The 16,265-nt window shown below is 39.3% G+C and overlaps 1 protein-coding gene across 10 annotated transcripts in view; it reads left to right on the top strand.

The window, feature by feature from the left end:
• The window catches only part of TFCP2 (transcription factor CP2), a 56,612-nt gene extending 40,795 nt beyond the window's left edge, over positions 1-15,817 (top strand). Inside the window, exons 5-15 of one of the 10 annotated variants that reach the window (XM_036098887.2) lie at positions 1,244-1,350; positions 3,435-3,587; positions 4,434-4,544; positions 4,885-4,973; positions 7,495-7,561; positions 7,958-8,051; positions 8,963-9,053; positions 11,478-11,578; positions 12,019-12,161; positions 13,801-13,852; positions 14,294-15,817. In XM_036098887.2, coding sequence (XP_035954780.2) covers positions 1,244-1,350; positions 3,435-3,587; positions 4,434-4,544; positions 4,885-4,973; positions 7,495-7,561; positions 7,958-8,051; positions 8,963-9,053; positions 11,478-11,578; positions 12,019-12,161; positions 13,801-13,852; positions 14,294-14,331 — 1,046 coding nt within the window. In that variant the 3' untranslated portion in view covers positions 14,332-15,817. Of the gene's footprint in view, positions 1-1,243; positions 1,351-3,434; positions 3,588-4,433; positions 4,545-4,884; positions 4,974-7,494; positions 7,562-7,957; positions 8,052-8,962; positions 9,054-11,477; positions 11,591-12,018; positions 12,162-13,800; positions 13,853-14,293 lie in introns of all 10 variants that reach the window. The other 9 variants (XM_036098890.2, XM_036098889.2, XM_036098886.2 and 6 more) reach the window with 9 other exon arrangements.
• The last annotated feature ends 448 nt before the right edge of the window (positions 15,818-16,265 follow it).

Here is a 16,265-nt window from a genome sequence, read left to right as displayed (position 1 = left end):
CAATTTAGGTTTTTCCCCTACTGCTTTGCTACATAGGGTAGAATTTATTTTTCTTAAATCATAGGGTTTAAGGAAAGTTCCTTTACAAACATACATGCAGTCTCTCTTCATGAATGTATTTTTAATCCTGGCATCTATGTCTTTGATCTCTTATTGGTCATTATCTCTTACTAGTAAACAGTTGTTGAACAAATCTAAGTACCTACTAATTTTACCTGAGAAAACACTGGTTCTTATACAGCTATCCTGATATCCACTTAATAAATTGACCTTAGGATAAATCCAATACAACGAGCACAGTTGGACCCACCTTGTTGTTTGAATTGACAGTAAAACAGTAGTATAGTGATAGCACAGTTATGTCTATCATATAAATATCAGCCTGGCTTTCTCTCCCCAGTTTGAATATTAATAGGAGAAGTCAGGAAATGATATTTGGTTATATGCTATATAGAATGGAAAGCAGCATTCTACTGGAGCTCATTCATTTTTGCTTCCCTCTTGAGTATCAGATTTGTTGCTCTGTTACAGGGTTATTTGATGACTTTAAGGCCAGCATCAATCCCTATGTTAAATTTTTCCCACTTCTTTCTTTTTTTTTTTTAAAGATTTTATTTATGTATTTGACAGAGAGAGACACAGCGAGAGAGGGAACACAAGCAGGGGGAGCGGGAGGGGGAGAAGCAGGCTTCCTGCGGAGCAGGGAGCCCAACGTGGGGCTCGATCCCAGGACCCTGGGATCATGACCTGAGCCGAAGGCAGACGCCTAATGACTGATTCACCCAGGCGCCCCTAAATTTTTCCCACTTCTATCTGTAATACAATGCTTCTGCCTTTATTCAGACACTCTGCTTTATATTTCTATAGCAATCTTGTTAGTGTACTTCTATCAGTAACACTAATCCTAAAACTGTAAGTGAAGCAGATTATATTACAATTTTCATAACACTAGAGCTAGTGTGTAGACTAAGTTTGTCTTTAAGTAGAATTTTGGCAGATTAAAAGGAAACTACGTTTAAATTGTCTTATTTAAAAAACCTTTTAAAATGGAAAAAAAGATACTCAGAAGGAAAGGACTTAGGTCAAAATTAGCTCTAATCAAACCCTTTTCATTGACAAGAGGTTTAGGGTGTGATACATAAAAATCTTGGTAACTAGGGACCAATAATAAAACAATCGGTGCTATCTTATTTAAACCCAATAGTCCTCAGAATTGTTCAGTGATTACCATTTTGTTTCTCAGATATCCCAATGTCTGTTGGTATAATCGATCCTAGAGCTAATCCAACCCAACTGAATACAGTGGAGTTCCTGTGGGACCCGGCAAAGAGGACATCTGTGTTTATTCAGGTAGAGCATTGCAGATGGGGTTCCAGTTATGAACAGCATCTCTTACTACCAATTTGTTTCTTTTTCTTTTTTTTGTTTTTAAGATTTATTTATTTATTTGGGGGGAGAGAGAGAGAGAGAGAGCGCATGGACATGAGCAGAGGGAGGGGCAGAGGGAGAGGGAGAGAGAGAATCCAAGCAGACTCCCCACTGAGCACAGAGCCTGACGCAGGGCTTGATCCCAGGACCCTGAGATCATGACTGGAGCCAAAATCAAGAGTCGGATGCTTAACCTGCTGAGCCACCCAGAATCCCCTACCAGTTTGTTTCTTGAAGGATAAAACATGTTAAATTTGAAATTTTTACAGTGTTCCAGCCTGACTGTCAAGTCCAGACTCCTCAACACTTGCCTGAGGGCAATGAGGAGTGTCTGAATTGCCCTTCTAATTTCCCCAATTTATTTATTTGTATGACAAAACAAAATAAAAAACAAGCGAACAAACAAACCAAAAACGCTTGCTGATGGCTATATAATATTCCATTCTTTGGATGCACTATAACTTCCCTATTATTTAGCATTTAGATTCTTCTAAATTTTCCCTATTATCTGTAAAGTTATTTTGAACATCTTTATGCTTAAAATTTGTTTTACATATCTGATTATGTCTGTTGAGTAGATTCCTTTAAAATTCTTATTTGTAATATTAAAATTCTTACTTGTAATAAAGAAAGCTATGGTTTATTATGTCCCATTAGATAGTCACTATGTTAAGTAAACAGTTCATATATATGATTTTATTTAAAACTTTCAGCAATAATCCTATGGAGTAGAAATAGTTTTTGAGGCTTAGAGAAATTAACAATGTACCTAAGCTAATATTTGGTCAGTCAAGGTTTCAGTTAAGATTCACCAGGGTCTTCACTTTATGCAGTACCAAGCAAGCCTTTGCAAACCTTTCTTTCCCCAAATATGAGTTTTCATATTTGCTAGTTTCCCAGCATGGTTGGTGCCTCTGCTTTCTAAAGTCTACCTTAGAGTCCAGGAAACTTTTACTAACCCGAAATCATTTCTCTTTTATATTAACTCTGTATTGTCTAAAACAGTTAATGAATTTAGTTCCTCCCAGTAGCTTTTGTTAGCATTGGATCTGTATATTTACTTTGTTTCATTTTAAGATTTTATTTATTTGACAGAGAGAGAGAGCAAGCCAGAGAGCACAAGCAGGGGGGCAATGGCCAAGGGAGAGGGAGAAGCAGTCTCCCGGCCTAGCAGGGAGCCCTACGTGGGGCTCAATCCCAGAACCCTGGGATCATGACCTGAGCTAAAGACAGACACTTAACTGACTGAGTCACCCAGGCGCCCCTGCTTTGTTTCATTTGTAATAATTAAGCTTCCTTATTTCCTCCATTAGAATATCCATTCTTTAAGATCTAAAAGAGAGTAAAAGTTTTTTTGTTTTGTTTTTAGGATTTTATTTATTTAGAAAGAGCAAGAGAGCACTGGAACGTAAGCACAGGGAGGGGCAGAGGGAGAGGGAGAGAGAGAATCTCAGGGAGTCTCTGCACCGAGCACAAAGCACGACATAGGGCTCGATCTCACTATCCTGAGATCATGACCTGAGCCGAAATCAAGAGTCAGATGCTTAACCGAGGCAACCCTAAAAGTTTTGTTTTTTTTTTTAAGATTTTATTTATTTATTCATGAGAGAGAGGCAGAGGGAGAAGCAGGCTCCCTCTAGGGAGCCTGACACAGGACTCAATACCAGGGCCCCAGGATCACGACCCGAGCCGAAGGCAGGTGCTCAACCGACTGAGCCACCCAGGAGCTCCTAGAAGTTTTTTTTTTTTTTTTTTTTTAAGATTTTATTTACACAGATGTTTTTAAGTAAACTCTATGCCCAATGTGGGGCTCGAATTTATGACCCTGAGATCAAGAGTCATATGCTCTACCGACTGAGCCAGCCAGGTGCCCCTAGCATAAAAGTTTTTTTTATAGATGTTCATAGTGTTTTTAAAGGTTTTGCTGTTAGTAGTTGCTCAGAAAATATTGTTGACTGATGTGGCTAGCTAGCAGTACTGAAACCTGGATGCTGTATTCTTTGTAGGTACACTGCATTAGCACAGAGTTCACTATGAGGAAGCATGGAGGAGAAAAGGGAGTGCCGTTCCGAGTACAAATTGATACCTTCAAAGAAAATGAAAATGGGGAATATACTGAGCACTTACACTCAGCCAGCTGCCAGATCAAAGTCTTCAAGGTATTCCTGGGCCTCCTGCTGTCCCTTGTATCCTTTTCCCTCATCTTTCAATTTTAACATTAGCTACCAAGTCAGAAAGTCACCTTGGCTTTTTTCAACAACTGTGAAAACTCAGTCTACACTAGAGTCCTTGAGATAATCCCTGAGATGCCTGGTAATGAATTTATATGGGGATGGGCATGGGAGAAGAGGAACTTGGAAAGGGAGCTAGAGGCTAAAACATGGATTTTCACTGAAAGCTCTTAAAGTCTGTTGAAATTACAAGCTCTTGTAAAAGCTCACAAAATTATGAAATGTTGATAGTTTTGGTTACATTGGTACTTGATTTTCTTTTGTTAATTTGGTCTTTATTTGTTTTTATCATATGAATATAAATGTATTCTCATTGCAAAAGATTCATTAATACAGAAGTATTCAGACCGAAGTCCCCCTTTACCACTTTTACCCTGACTTCCCAGCCTTTCCTAGAGGTTGCCACTGTCATAATTTAGCATGTATCCTTCCAGTCCCCTTCTGTGCTTTTATATACACATGTACATAAGTATATACATATTTTCTTTTCTTTGAAACATCAATAGGATTGTACTGTATAAATTGTTATGAGGCTTGCTTTTTTTCAGTTAGCTATGAGCTTTAGAGATCTTTCCATGTCCGTCGCTATAGATCTCTTATTCTTTTTCAACTCCATCACACAGTTAAATTTTCTATTTTCAGACTTAGATGCAAGGATGCATCTTGTCTTTATATCATTGTACATACATCCTTGTTTTGCATGGGACTGTTTAAGGTAATATTGTTGCATCAAAAGTCAATTGATGAGTCAAAACAAAACATTTCTCTTTCCAGCCCAAAGGTGCAGACAGAAAGCAAAAAACAGATCGGGAGAAAATGGAGAAACGAACACCTCACGAAAAGGAGAAATACCAGCCTTCCTATGAGACAACTATACTCACAGAGGTGAAAGGATTTCTTTTGGTGATGATTTCAATCAATACTTCCTATTCTTAAAAGAAAATCCCATCATTTCGCACTATATACGTATATCAAATCATTATATTGTACACCTGAAAGTAATACAATGTTCTATGTCAACTACATCTCAGTTAAAAAAAAAACAAACCCATAAGTTCTAGCCTGGTCAAGATTTACTTGTCCTGGGTATATTTTCTCTTAATTATAGGGACCTCTGTGCAGTTAAGATTTACTAATCAAGATGTGCTATTCAAGTAACAATGTTTTGGTGGGACACTAGGGTCAAATGTACTTTTTCAGTATTTAAGTTGTTCTTTGTTTTTAGTGTTCTCCATGGCCTGAGATCACATATGTCAATAATTCCCCATCACCTGGCTTCAACAGTTCCCATAGCAGTTTTTCTCTTGGGGAAGGGTAAGTGTGGGAAATGAAATTAGGTTGTGTTTGTCCTAAATATGTCTTCTTTCATTATCTTCCCATGTAGAAGCTCTTTCTAAATCAATAAATCCATTGATGGATCTATTGAGCTTTGGATTATCTTCAAAAGTGACTGAAAAGAGTTTTATGTAGTCCTTTCTCCTCCTCTTTTTCTTCCTATTAGAAAACAGCATTTAGAGAAAAAAAAACAGCATTTATAATCAGTTTTTAGTGATTCAGAGATGGATTTTCTGGGCTTTTCACTTCTCCCTGTCACTGCTTATCTTGTGGTCATTTCACTTCCTGTGCATACTTTCACCAGAGTGGTCCTCAGGAACTGAAATACAGTTGTACAAACACGAAAATCTGTGTTGTTACTTTTTTTTAAATAATTTTATTTTTTTTAAGATTTTATTTATTTGTTTGACAGATACAGAGAGAGCACAGGTAGGCAGAGAGGCAGGCAGAGGGAGAGGGAGAAGCAAGCTCCCCAATAAGCAGAGAGCCCGACGCAGGGCTCCATCCCAGGACCCTGGGATCATGACTGGAGCCAAAGGCAGACGCATAACCGACTGATCCACCCAGGTGCCCCTGTTTTGTTACTTTTTAAGAATGATCCTAGGGCACCTGGGTGACTCAGTCGGTTAAGCGACTGCCTTCGGATCAGGTCATGATCCTGGAGTCCCATGATCGAGTCCCGCATCGGGCTCCCTGCTCAGCGGGGAGTCTGCTTCTCCCTCTGACCCTCCCCCCTCTAATGTGCTCTCTCTCTCTCTCTCATTCTCTCTCAAATAAATAAAATCTTTAAAAAAAAAAAAAGAATGATCCTAATACCTAATAATTATGGATCTTTGATAATTGGGGAAGAAGGTTGAAGATGATAGCTCAAATGAAGTTTTAGAATTATCTATGGGATACATTTATTCTTGCTTTATTGTCTTTTATCATCAGAGATAATTGAAAGTTGGTACAGTTGCCTATTCCAGTTAAAATAAGTTGTCTTTAGTCTTAGCATTTAACACATATTCCACGTAGGTCATATTGAAATTTAAAATAGGCTACTGAATGTGTGATTTTTTTTTTTTTTGGCTGTAATGTTTGTTTTTGAATTTATGTAGGCTCTATGTTCAGTCTGCTTCTAAAAGTAATTAAGGTAGCTTCACTATTCAAAATATAACAGTTAAGAATGAAAATAGGTAAGGGGCGCCTGGGTGGCTCAGTCGTTAAGCGTCTACCTTCGGCTGAGGTCATGATCCCAGGGTCCTGGGGTCGAGCCCCGCATCGGGCTCCCTGCTCCTCGGGAAGTCTGCTTCTCCCTCTCCCACTCCCCCTGCTTGTGTTCCCTCTCTCATTGTGTCTCTCTCTGTCAAATAAATAAATAAAATCTTAAAAAAAAAAAAATGAAAATAGGTAGAAGTTATAGAGGGAATAGGTAGTAAGGGCCTGGTGATAAGTTAATTACTAAATTTGAATACTGAATTTGAATTTTGCAGCTGAGGCAAAAAAAGAAAAAGAAGATCTATTTTGAAAGAAAAATCTCTTACCATCCATATGGATTATGCAGTCTACTTATAGGCAATTTTATTTTTTATGTTTGTTAAAGTTTATTTTTTTTTAGTAATCTCTACATCCAACTTGGGACTTGAACTCAGCCCTGAGATCAAGAGTCACATGCTCTTCTGACTGAGCCAGCCAGGCACCCCTAGGCAATTATAAATATATAGGATTTAAGAGTTGTGTTTTAAAGTTTTTTCTCTTCTCTTTGTCATTACTTTTTTATTAGACTCAAATTTTTCTCCCATAAAAGAAGTAAGCATTAGGAAATAGGGACAATCCTTAAAACAAAAGGAAATACAGGGAAAAACAGAGGGTGGAGAGAGAGCCCGTGTATCGCAAATTAGGCAGCACTAATTTTCGAAGCTGCTTTAAAAATAATTTGGTTTTCATTATAAAAGTATGTGATTACATTGCATTGCATAAAGTTTCTTCTGGTATTTTTTCCTGTATATGTTTGTGTGTATATTTATATATTTAATATAATAGTGATATATTGATTACTTTTATGTTCTGATATTTTTGTTTCTATTATACATTTCTTATGTTAAATATTGTTCATGCCATAATTTATCTAATTAAACGCAATTTACTGGAATTTTGATATTTTTTCAATTTGTCCAATAATAATAAAGGTTGCAAGTGACAGTTTCTTCCCCTCTCCCCATAATCTTAATGTTAAATTAACAGATAATAGAAGAATTGACTATCAGACTAAGACTGCTTTAGGAGAGAGCACAGTTTCCTTTAGATCTCTAGCTTGGGGGGTGCCTGGCTGGCTCTGTCGGTGGAGCCCTCGACTCTTGATCTTGGAGTTGTAGTTTCGGGCCCCACGTTGGGTGTAGAGATTACTTAAAAATAAAATCTTAAAAGAAAAAAAATCTCTAGCATGAGACTTACTGTGAGATGATGAACCCTAGTATGTGTCATGGACTCATCCTTTTCATTTTCAATATTTCCTTAGAAATGGTTCACCAAACCACCAGCCAGAGCCACCCCCTCCAGTGACAGATGTAAGTCTAAAGTTAAATGTAAGTTATTTGCAATGTCTACTAATACTTTGATAACTGTGCAGGTCATTAGAAATATCCAACCTTTAAGGAATAATATTTATTCGTTCATTAAACCGACGTTTATTGAATTTTGACTATGAACTAGACACTAACCTAGGGACCAGGGATGTGAAACAAGTTAATGCAGGACCCCTGCCTTTAAAGAGCTTACAGTTTAGTAAGGAAGATAAGGATGGAATTCCATGGGCTTCTTGCATGGTCAGGGAAAGAATATTGATGAGGTATAAACAACTTCCAAGCAAACTAGGCCTGTCTGAGTGTGGGTGTGTTTAGCTCTATGTTACCTAATGATGTAAGACATAAATCTCTTCAGTTACCAAAAAAAGAAAAAAAAATGCTTGCTTTCTCTTTCAGAACCTCTTGCCAACAACCACACCTCAGGAAGCTCAGCAGTGGTTGCATCGAAATCGTTTTTCTACGTTCACAAGGCTTTTTACAAACTTCTCAGGTTAAATTCATTTGTCCTTTTGTTTTTCCCAACACAGGAAAGTCCTTTACATTCTAGGGCCTCCTAGTATCCATGTGAGGGGGTGTGTGTGTGTGTGTGTGTGTGTGTGTGTGTGTGTGAGAGAGAGAGAGAGAGGGAGGAAGGGAGGAAGGGAAGGAGAGATCTTCATGCATTTTTAGGATTAAGTGAATTTCATAGAACCCTTCAGATTTTCTCACCAGCGGCATCTGTGCTGTGAAATACTTAAAAAGAAAGACTTCTTAGTTTAAACTCACTTTAATTTAAAAATATTTATTCTATACAATACTTTTTAAAATGTATATTCCATACAGTATTTTATCAAGGGCATTTGTAGGTAGTCTGAAATTTTCCCCTTGAAATCACTATATTGTATTTGCACGTTCCACTTTTATTAAGCACCTTCTGGGTACCAGGTATTGTAGGAATACACAAATGGGTAAGGCCTACCTTCTGATCATTCATCATCTAGTATAAAAACAAAAACCCAAATCAAATCAAAATAAAACCCTGAAAAAAATAAGGAAATCGTTGTGACGCAGTAGATAAGTGGTACGAAGCAGGGTATTGGGAGAGTGTCTGTGGTTAGGGAACACGTGTAATGCGTGAGGTAAATCTTGGGGCATAAGGAGGAGTCTGTTGGTTGGACAGTAGAAGGATATTTCAGGGAGGGACAGTATGCTCATTAGACCTCATCAGTATGATGAAAGCATGGGGTTAAGTGGATCAGTGAATGGGGTGGCAATTGAAGTGAGAGAGGAAACAGGGGCCAGGTCATGGAGAATTATGTACCATGCAAAAGATGATGAACTATAACATGACAGAGCCATTTCAGTGGTCATAAACAAAGACAGTCTTTGCCTTTATCACCCATTTTCTTATATTTATTCCAGGGGCAGATTTATTGAAACTAACTAGAGATGATGTGATCCAAATCTGTGGCCCTGCTGATGGAATCCGACTTTTTAATGCATTAAAAGGCCGGTATGTAATTAGTGTAAAAATATCAGTGAGGTTGAAATTCAAATGGATTTGGATTCAGGGACTCTTCATAGTACTCTTTGCATAGCTCACTACATCTTGTCGAAACATTCTTTTTGAATGTCAGCTATGTACCAAATAAACGAAGATGAAAAATATTTTTTCCTACAGTAGATCTAAGGAATTCCTCATGATATCCCATTTTTCATTTCTAGTTAGTTTTTTCATTTGATAAATACTCCGTATCCCTAATATGAGCCAGGTACTATTGTAGGCTCTGGGGATACATTGGTGAGAAAACAGACAAGGGACCCATTATTATGAGTTTACTTTCTAATGGGGGGAGAGATAAAAATATGAACAGTGAATATTTTCGATAGTGATAAGTGCTTTGAAGGAAAACCAAACAAACAAAAACAAGGTTATAACCTGTAGAGTACCCAGAATATGGTCAGGAAAGACCTCTCTGAGGCAGAGGTGTTTAAACTGAATTATGAGGGGCGCCTGGGTGGCGTCTGCCTTCAGCTCAGGTCATGATCCCAGGGTCCTGGGATTGAGTCCCATGTCGGGCTCCTTGCTCAGCGGGGAGTCTGCTTCTCCCTCTCCCACTGCCCCTGATTGGGTTCCCTCTCTAGCTATCTCTGTCTCTGTCAAATAAATAAATAAAATCTTTTTTTTAGATTTTTATTTATTTATTTGACAGAGAGAGACACAGCGAGAGAAGGAACACAAGCAGGGGGAGTGGGAGAGGGAGAAGCAGGCTTCCCGGAGAGCAAGGAGCCCGATGCGGGGCTCGATCCCAGGACCCTGGGATCATGACCTGAGCCGAAGGCAGACGCTTAACAACTGAGCCACCCAGGCGCCCCAAATAAATAAAATCCTTAAAAATAAATAAATAAACTGAATTATGAGAAGGATGGAAGCTATGGGGTCATATGAGGGAAGAGCACTCTAGGCAGGAGGAACAACAGGTGCAAGGGCCCTGAGTCCATTTTAACTGGGGAAGAGGTCATTCTTGAATTGGATAGGAACTACTTAAGTGTCCACTTACAAATTATAAAACAGAGTAACTTGTAGTCCCTATTTGGGATTTTCAGTTTCAAATAGGTAATAGGATTAATGTAAAAAACATACAGGTTAATGCCACAGAACCAAATGAGTGACTAAATAATGAGACAGATCGTGAAGTATTTTGTTTGGGTATATCACAAGAAATGTTGCGTCAGGTTGGCTCTAATCTTGGAAATTTTTAAAGAAAAGAGGAAAAATTCAGAGGTTGATGATTTGGAGAAAAAAGAATGGATCTTCATTTTTTTTTTTTTTTAAGATTTTATTTATATGACAGAGAGAGAGGGACAGTGAGAGCAGGAACACAAGCAGAGGGAGTGGGAGAGGGAGAAGCAGGCTCCCCACTGAGCAGGGAGCCCGATGTGGGGCTCGATCCCAGAACCCTGGGATAATGACCTGAGCCGAAGCAGACACTTAACGACTGAGCCACGCAGGCGCCCGGAGGATCTTCATTTTTTTTTAACATATTATTTATTTAAAAAGCATTTAAGGGGCGCCTAGGTGATGTAGTCAGTTAAGAGTCTGAGTCTTGATTTCAGCTCAGGTCATGATCACATGGTCATGAGACTGAGCCCCTCCTTGGGCTCCGCACTGGGTGTGGAGCCTGCCTAAGATTCTCTCTCTCTCCCTCTGCTCCTCCCCCAGCCCCCCAAACACCTCCCAGCGGGGCTCTCCCCCCTCCGCCCCTGCTCATGCACGCACACATGTGCTGTCTCTTAAAAAATAAAAGAGCGTTTAAAAATAGGAATGAGATGATCAGATCAAGAGGTAATTGAATACCATTGTCTAAGAAGTAAGAAGAGACAGAAGGCTTAGGCTGCTTAGGAGAAGGTAATGAGGGAACTAAGATTCTCTGTTTTATAGTGGCGCTTCTAAGGAGAAGGTACATGTTGAGCCGGACCCATGCAGCAGCAGCTCACACGTTTCGAATATTTCTAAGGTTTACATCAAGGATGATAAACTCAAATGATCCTAAATGATAAACTCAAAGGCCACATGTAAATGTGCGACAGTCAAATCTGGGGTGTAGTGAAGAATGCATGGGTCAATGCAAGGAGAACAGCCAACTGTTTTCTTGTAAGAATGAGGGCCTCAGATTGCCAGATCTGATTTTTCGAGAAAAGCCAAAATTGCAGAGATTTGTATGATATTGGAACGGATTCAGTCGAACTGCACGCACGCACACGCGCACACATCCACCGCAGTGGAGAGCTAATGAAGCAGCAAATGAGCTTCCTTGGCCCGCGGGCTGCCAGTTTGCAACTCTGCCCTCTAGTGCTAACCCAGACACACAGGTTCTCCCTTAAAATGTGTTTCCCGTGAAGACCGTGACACTAACAGCCTCGCTTTCCTCCTCAGGATGGTGCGGCCAAGGCTAACCATTTATGTTTGTCAGGAGTCCTTGCACTTGAGGGAGCAGCAGCAGCAGCAGCAGAAGCGTGAGGATGGAGACTCAAATGGTACTTTCTTCGGTAGGTCCTTCTGGACAGGCCAGGACACATACTGAGGCGAGGGGAGGAGATGACGTAGGAGCCTGTGCGGTGGGAATGCCTCAGACAGCAGAGTGCGCATTTGCCAGAATAATGGTAATTGCTCACGTTTATTGAGTTCCTCCCAGAGACCGGGCACTATGCTCAGCACGTTGACATGCTTTACTTTTTACAACCGGTGTGTCTTCTTTGCAGTACCTTTATTGTTCTCGCCAACATGTAGGTGAGGAAAATGAGGCTCAGGGACGTTAAGTAACTCACCCCAGTCACACAGCTAGCAGGTGGCCGAGCCAGAATTTGAACTCAGGCAGTCTGTGAGTCCCTTAGAAGAGCGGGCATTCCTAGTGACTGGGTTACCTTTAAGAGCAGAGAAGCCTGTATTGACTCCCTTTGCTCTGTCCCTCTTGCAGTGTACCACGCCATCTATCTAGAAGAACTGACAGCTGTTGAACTGACAGAAAAAATTGCTCAGCTCTTCAGCATTTCCCCTCGCCAGATCAGCCAGATCTACAAGCAGGGGCCAACAGGAATCCATGTGCTCATTAGCGATGAGGTAGATTTTCAGCGCAGCTCAATCACCACATGCCAGTTTGTCAGGGCATGTGACAGGAGCAAGGGCCGTCCTCCTGGGGTACAGGCTCCGCTTACGAGACCAGGGCTTTTCAAATGTTTTTGCTTGCTGACTTTCTAACCACGTATCCCCCCTTGCACATTTTTAGGTTGACTTAAATTTTTTTTTGTTTTAAGTTTAAATAGTTGCAAAATATGTCATTCCTGGGCATATTATATAACCTTTAAAAATGAAATGGTTACATCACTATTCTAACTATATTTCATGTAACCTAAATAGAAGAATGATGTAATACCACCATCACTGTCTTAAAAAATACATGAATATACTTTTCTTTAACAGAGTTTTTATGTCATTTCTTTGTTTCCTTGAGCTCCTGTTTCCATTCACTTCTCCCATAGAATTTTATCTTGCCATAACCTGTTTTTATGCTCAAACATCTTTTATTAATTATCTTACCATATTTCTTTGAAACAACTTTGCTTCAACTTAAGAATTTGTTTCAATAAAAATTTAAAAATGATTTCTTCTGAATAGAATGATCACCATAATTATATAATCAATAAACTAAAATGTATTATATGTTTTGATAAATTTTTAAACATTAAGAAAAATGTATTAGAAGTCTGTCTATTAATGAGATGGATGGGATTGTCTGATTCCCTACCCACCCTGCCCACATTAATTCATGTATAGATGAATACTCTCTACTGATTTTTAGAATGAAATAGAGTTCAGCACCACTTCCGTTCTGTTTTATCCCCCTAGATTAATAATGCTATGGAGTCTGATTAATTGACAGACAGGAATGGATGGAATTTTTTATAAAAACATCGCTGGATTTTTTTTTTTTTTTTTTGAACTTTGGAGTTAGGTGCCAAAAGTTATATAGTGATGTCACAAAGAATTATTTTGAATCACCTATCATTTGACAGTTTGTGATTAGGTCAGTCTTCAGTTCTGGTGCAAGGAAAGAATTAGAAACCATGTGGCTCACAAAATACTTTGTTACCCAGTCATTAAAGTTCACATTAACGGTCACACTTTGGCATCCTGGAGGTTTTTGTACCCTGGGGCGGGGCATCTTGGTAGGATTCCAGGAGGGTGAAACTTATGCCTTTATTTTATAAAATGGGGAGGGGAGTTTAGAAGGGAAAGTGGGTAGGGAAAACTGAAGAGGTTCTCAGGCAGTTTTGGGAGATGAAGACCTGGAAGTCGGTTCTCCCGAATGGGCCTACCAGTGTCCGTGTACTCTTGCAACATCTTGGGGTTAATCAGGAAAATGCATCCTATAATTTTAAGATCAGTTGTTTTAGACTGCTTAGCTTTTATTTTATTTTATTTATTATTTATTTATTTATTATTATTTTTTAAGTAGGCTCCAAAGCCCAACATGGGGCTTAAACTCACAACCCTGAGATTAAGAGTCACATGCTCTAGCAACTGAGCCAGCCAGGCGCCCCTAGACTGCTTAGCTTTTAAAACTTAAAAACTGAACGCGAGAAAACAAAACAAAGGATTATTTTTCCCTTAAGTCCAGTATAATAAAAAGCCATATAGTCTAAATAAATGCAGCAAACCCAAGTTTTTAATAATTAGCAACTTTTCTTGCTTTTCTCAGATGATACAGAACTTTCAAGAAGAAGCCTGTTTTATTCTGGACACAATGAAAGGTAATAAAATAGTAGGACAGATGCCTCTCTAAGGAGTTTAAGAGATTTTTTTTTCATGATTTACTTCTCTGAGGAGAGAGGGAAAATATCAACCACCATATCTGAGGCAGAGAAAGTGATATCTTTGGAGATTGTTTCTTTGTATGAATTGGCTTCTTGCCATTATCAGAATAGACAAAGTGTAACGGATGACTCTGCCATTCTCTCCCACCTTCCGTGGACAAATGAGGAAATGAAGGCATGTTGTTTTTATAATGCATATTTATTGTAAGTATTTTGTGGTAATAAATATGTTGCGCTTTGTCCTGCTGGGGTTTTTTTTTTTTTCTCTTCTCAAAAGATCCTTACCATGTTTTGTTTTGTTTTTTTCTCCTACTGTGTTTTAGAGGTGACTAAAGATTATTCTCTCTCTCTCTCTCTTTTTTTTTTTTTTTTTTACAGCAGAAACCAATGATAGCTATCATATCATACTGAAGTAGGTGCCGGGCATTCCGTCCTCATTGGCCGCTGCCTCCTTCACCCCTTGGAAGCTTCCCTCTCACAGGGAGTCACTCGCTGATGGAGATTGGAAGGTCTGCGGGAACCTGACCCATCTGACTGTGTGTGGGGGAGTCCAGGCCATGGAGGCAGAATCCCAGCCATCTGTTGGCCCAAGCTCTTGTGGCACACACAGATTATTGCCCAACATGCATTTCTGCAGCTGTGGTTTCTTAGTTAAAATTTATGGACCCTGTTGTCGTTGAATATCATTAGAAACTCCACACCATTTAGGGTGTTTGTAGGGCATAATGATGATGAGAATTGTGTGATGTTTCATGGAAAGATGTTAAGGTTTGTGATATGGAGCCATGTAATTTTTTTCTAATATAAAAATGAACATCTATATTCCTAAGACTAGATCCTCAGTCTCTTCTGCATCATACATACTGGCTTTTGCCACCGTCGGCCCCTGAAAACCTCACCAAAGAGGAGAAATACAGAGAGGTAGAAGAGAATTTTTCTTCTGGGCGCCCTGTAATACCAAGACTAATCGTAATTTTAGCTAACATTTACTGAGCATTTACTTGTGCCTCATAGTGTGATAAATTCTTTAAGTGGATTACCTTGTTTAACTCCTCTTTAATGATCCTCTATGAAGTAGGTAATAATGATCCCTAACGAAGGTGAGGACATGGAGACACAGAGTGGCTAAGGAGCTTGCCGGGCGACAGGCAGCTAGCAAGCAGTGTTGCTGAAACCCAAACCTGGGCAATCTGGCTCGTTTTACCCGCCAGCCACGATGCCGCCCTTGCAATACCCTGTGCTTGCCGCCGTCTCTGACCGTAGCTCTGCCGGCGGATAGGACGCAACACCACGTGACAGCTGGGGAAGCAACCACTGACAGGGACAAACCACACCGAGATAATGATGAACAAATCCAGAGCTACGAAAACCGAGAACATACGTGCTTTTGAAGCATCGTCAGTTATCAGATTCACAGACTCTGAAGTGGTGAAAATGAGGGGTCATCTGGAACTCCCCATATTCACTGTTCTTGAATGAGCTTCTCAAACTATTTATTCATGAGTTTGGCTAGCCCCTGCTTTCTCTTTCCCCTCTCTGCGTCTTTCCTTGGTATAGGAAGTTCTTCTACTCATGTAGTGTTCTTTTATATAAGCTTTATGAGAAATTCATTCCTATCCCAGTCACACTCTTCCCATTTATTTTAGTTCTTCAAGAGTGTGTATGTGTGTGTCTGTGCGTGTGTGTGCGTGCGTGTGCAAACGTGTAAGACTATGGGTTGTCTTTTTTCACATGTAGAGTTTTATCCAGAAATCCCTTTACACATTATGTTGAGGTGAAAAAAGATAATGTTCAAAGATTCTGTAATGGATTTGGATCTGTGCGTGTGTGTTTTTAAAGCATTTGATAAAGTTTAACTGTTTTTATACAGAGAATTTTGTTCATTAAAATCAACTCACAACATGGTCTGATTTCTTTTGGTTTGAAACAAATTGAAGACTTTGAAACTGGAAAGTGAAGTCAAGTGACTTTTAAAAACTGACCTGGGTAACTTGACATTATTAGGCCAAAATACTTTTTAAATGAAAGTATTGATTACCAGATGTCCCTGTTTCAGAAGAGGGGCATTTCTGGTTGTATTAAGTTCCTGGGACTGTTCTCAGTTTCATAGAAGTCAGTTCTCTCCTCAGTAGGCTGCTATTAGTTTTTTGGTTTTGGTTGTTTTTGTTTTTTTATTATTCTGTCTGAATATTAGGCTGGGAGTGTTGGACTAGATAACCTTTAAGGTACCTTCTGAACCTGTGACTCTTCTTTACTGCAAATGATATATAGAAATCTTTTTAATATATTTACCACAAATTACAGTTACTAATTTACTTAAGGTTAGAGTTTTTTCAGAGTAGTCTTGAAA

Source organism: Halichoerus grypus, chromosome 6, assembly GCF_964656455.1.
Source record: "Halichoerus grypus chromosome 6, mHalGry1.hap1.1, whole genome shotgun sequence".
Classification (NCBI taxonomy): Eukaryota; Metazoa; Chordata; class Mammalia; order Carnivora; family Phocidae; genus Halichoerus; species Halichoerus grypus.
Note: the sequence above shows the minus strand (reverse complement) of the source record. Positions and strands in the feature narration are given on the sequence as shown.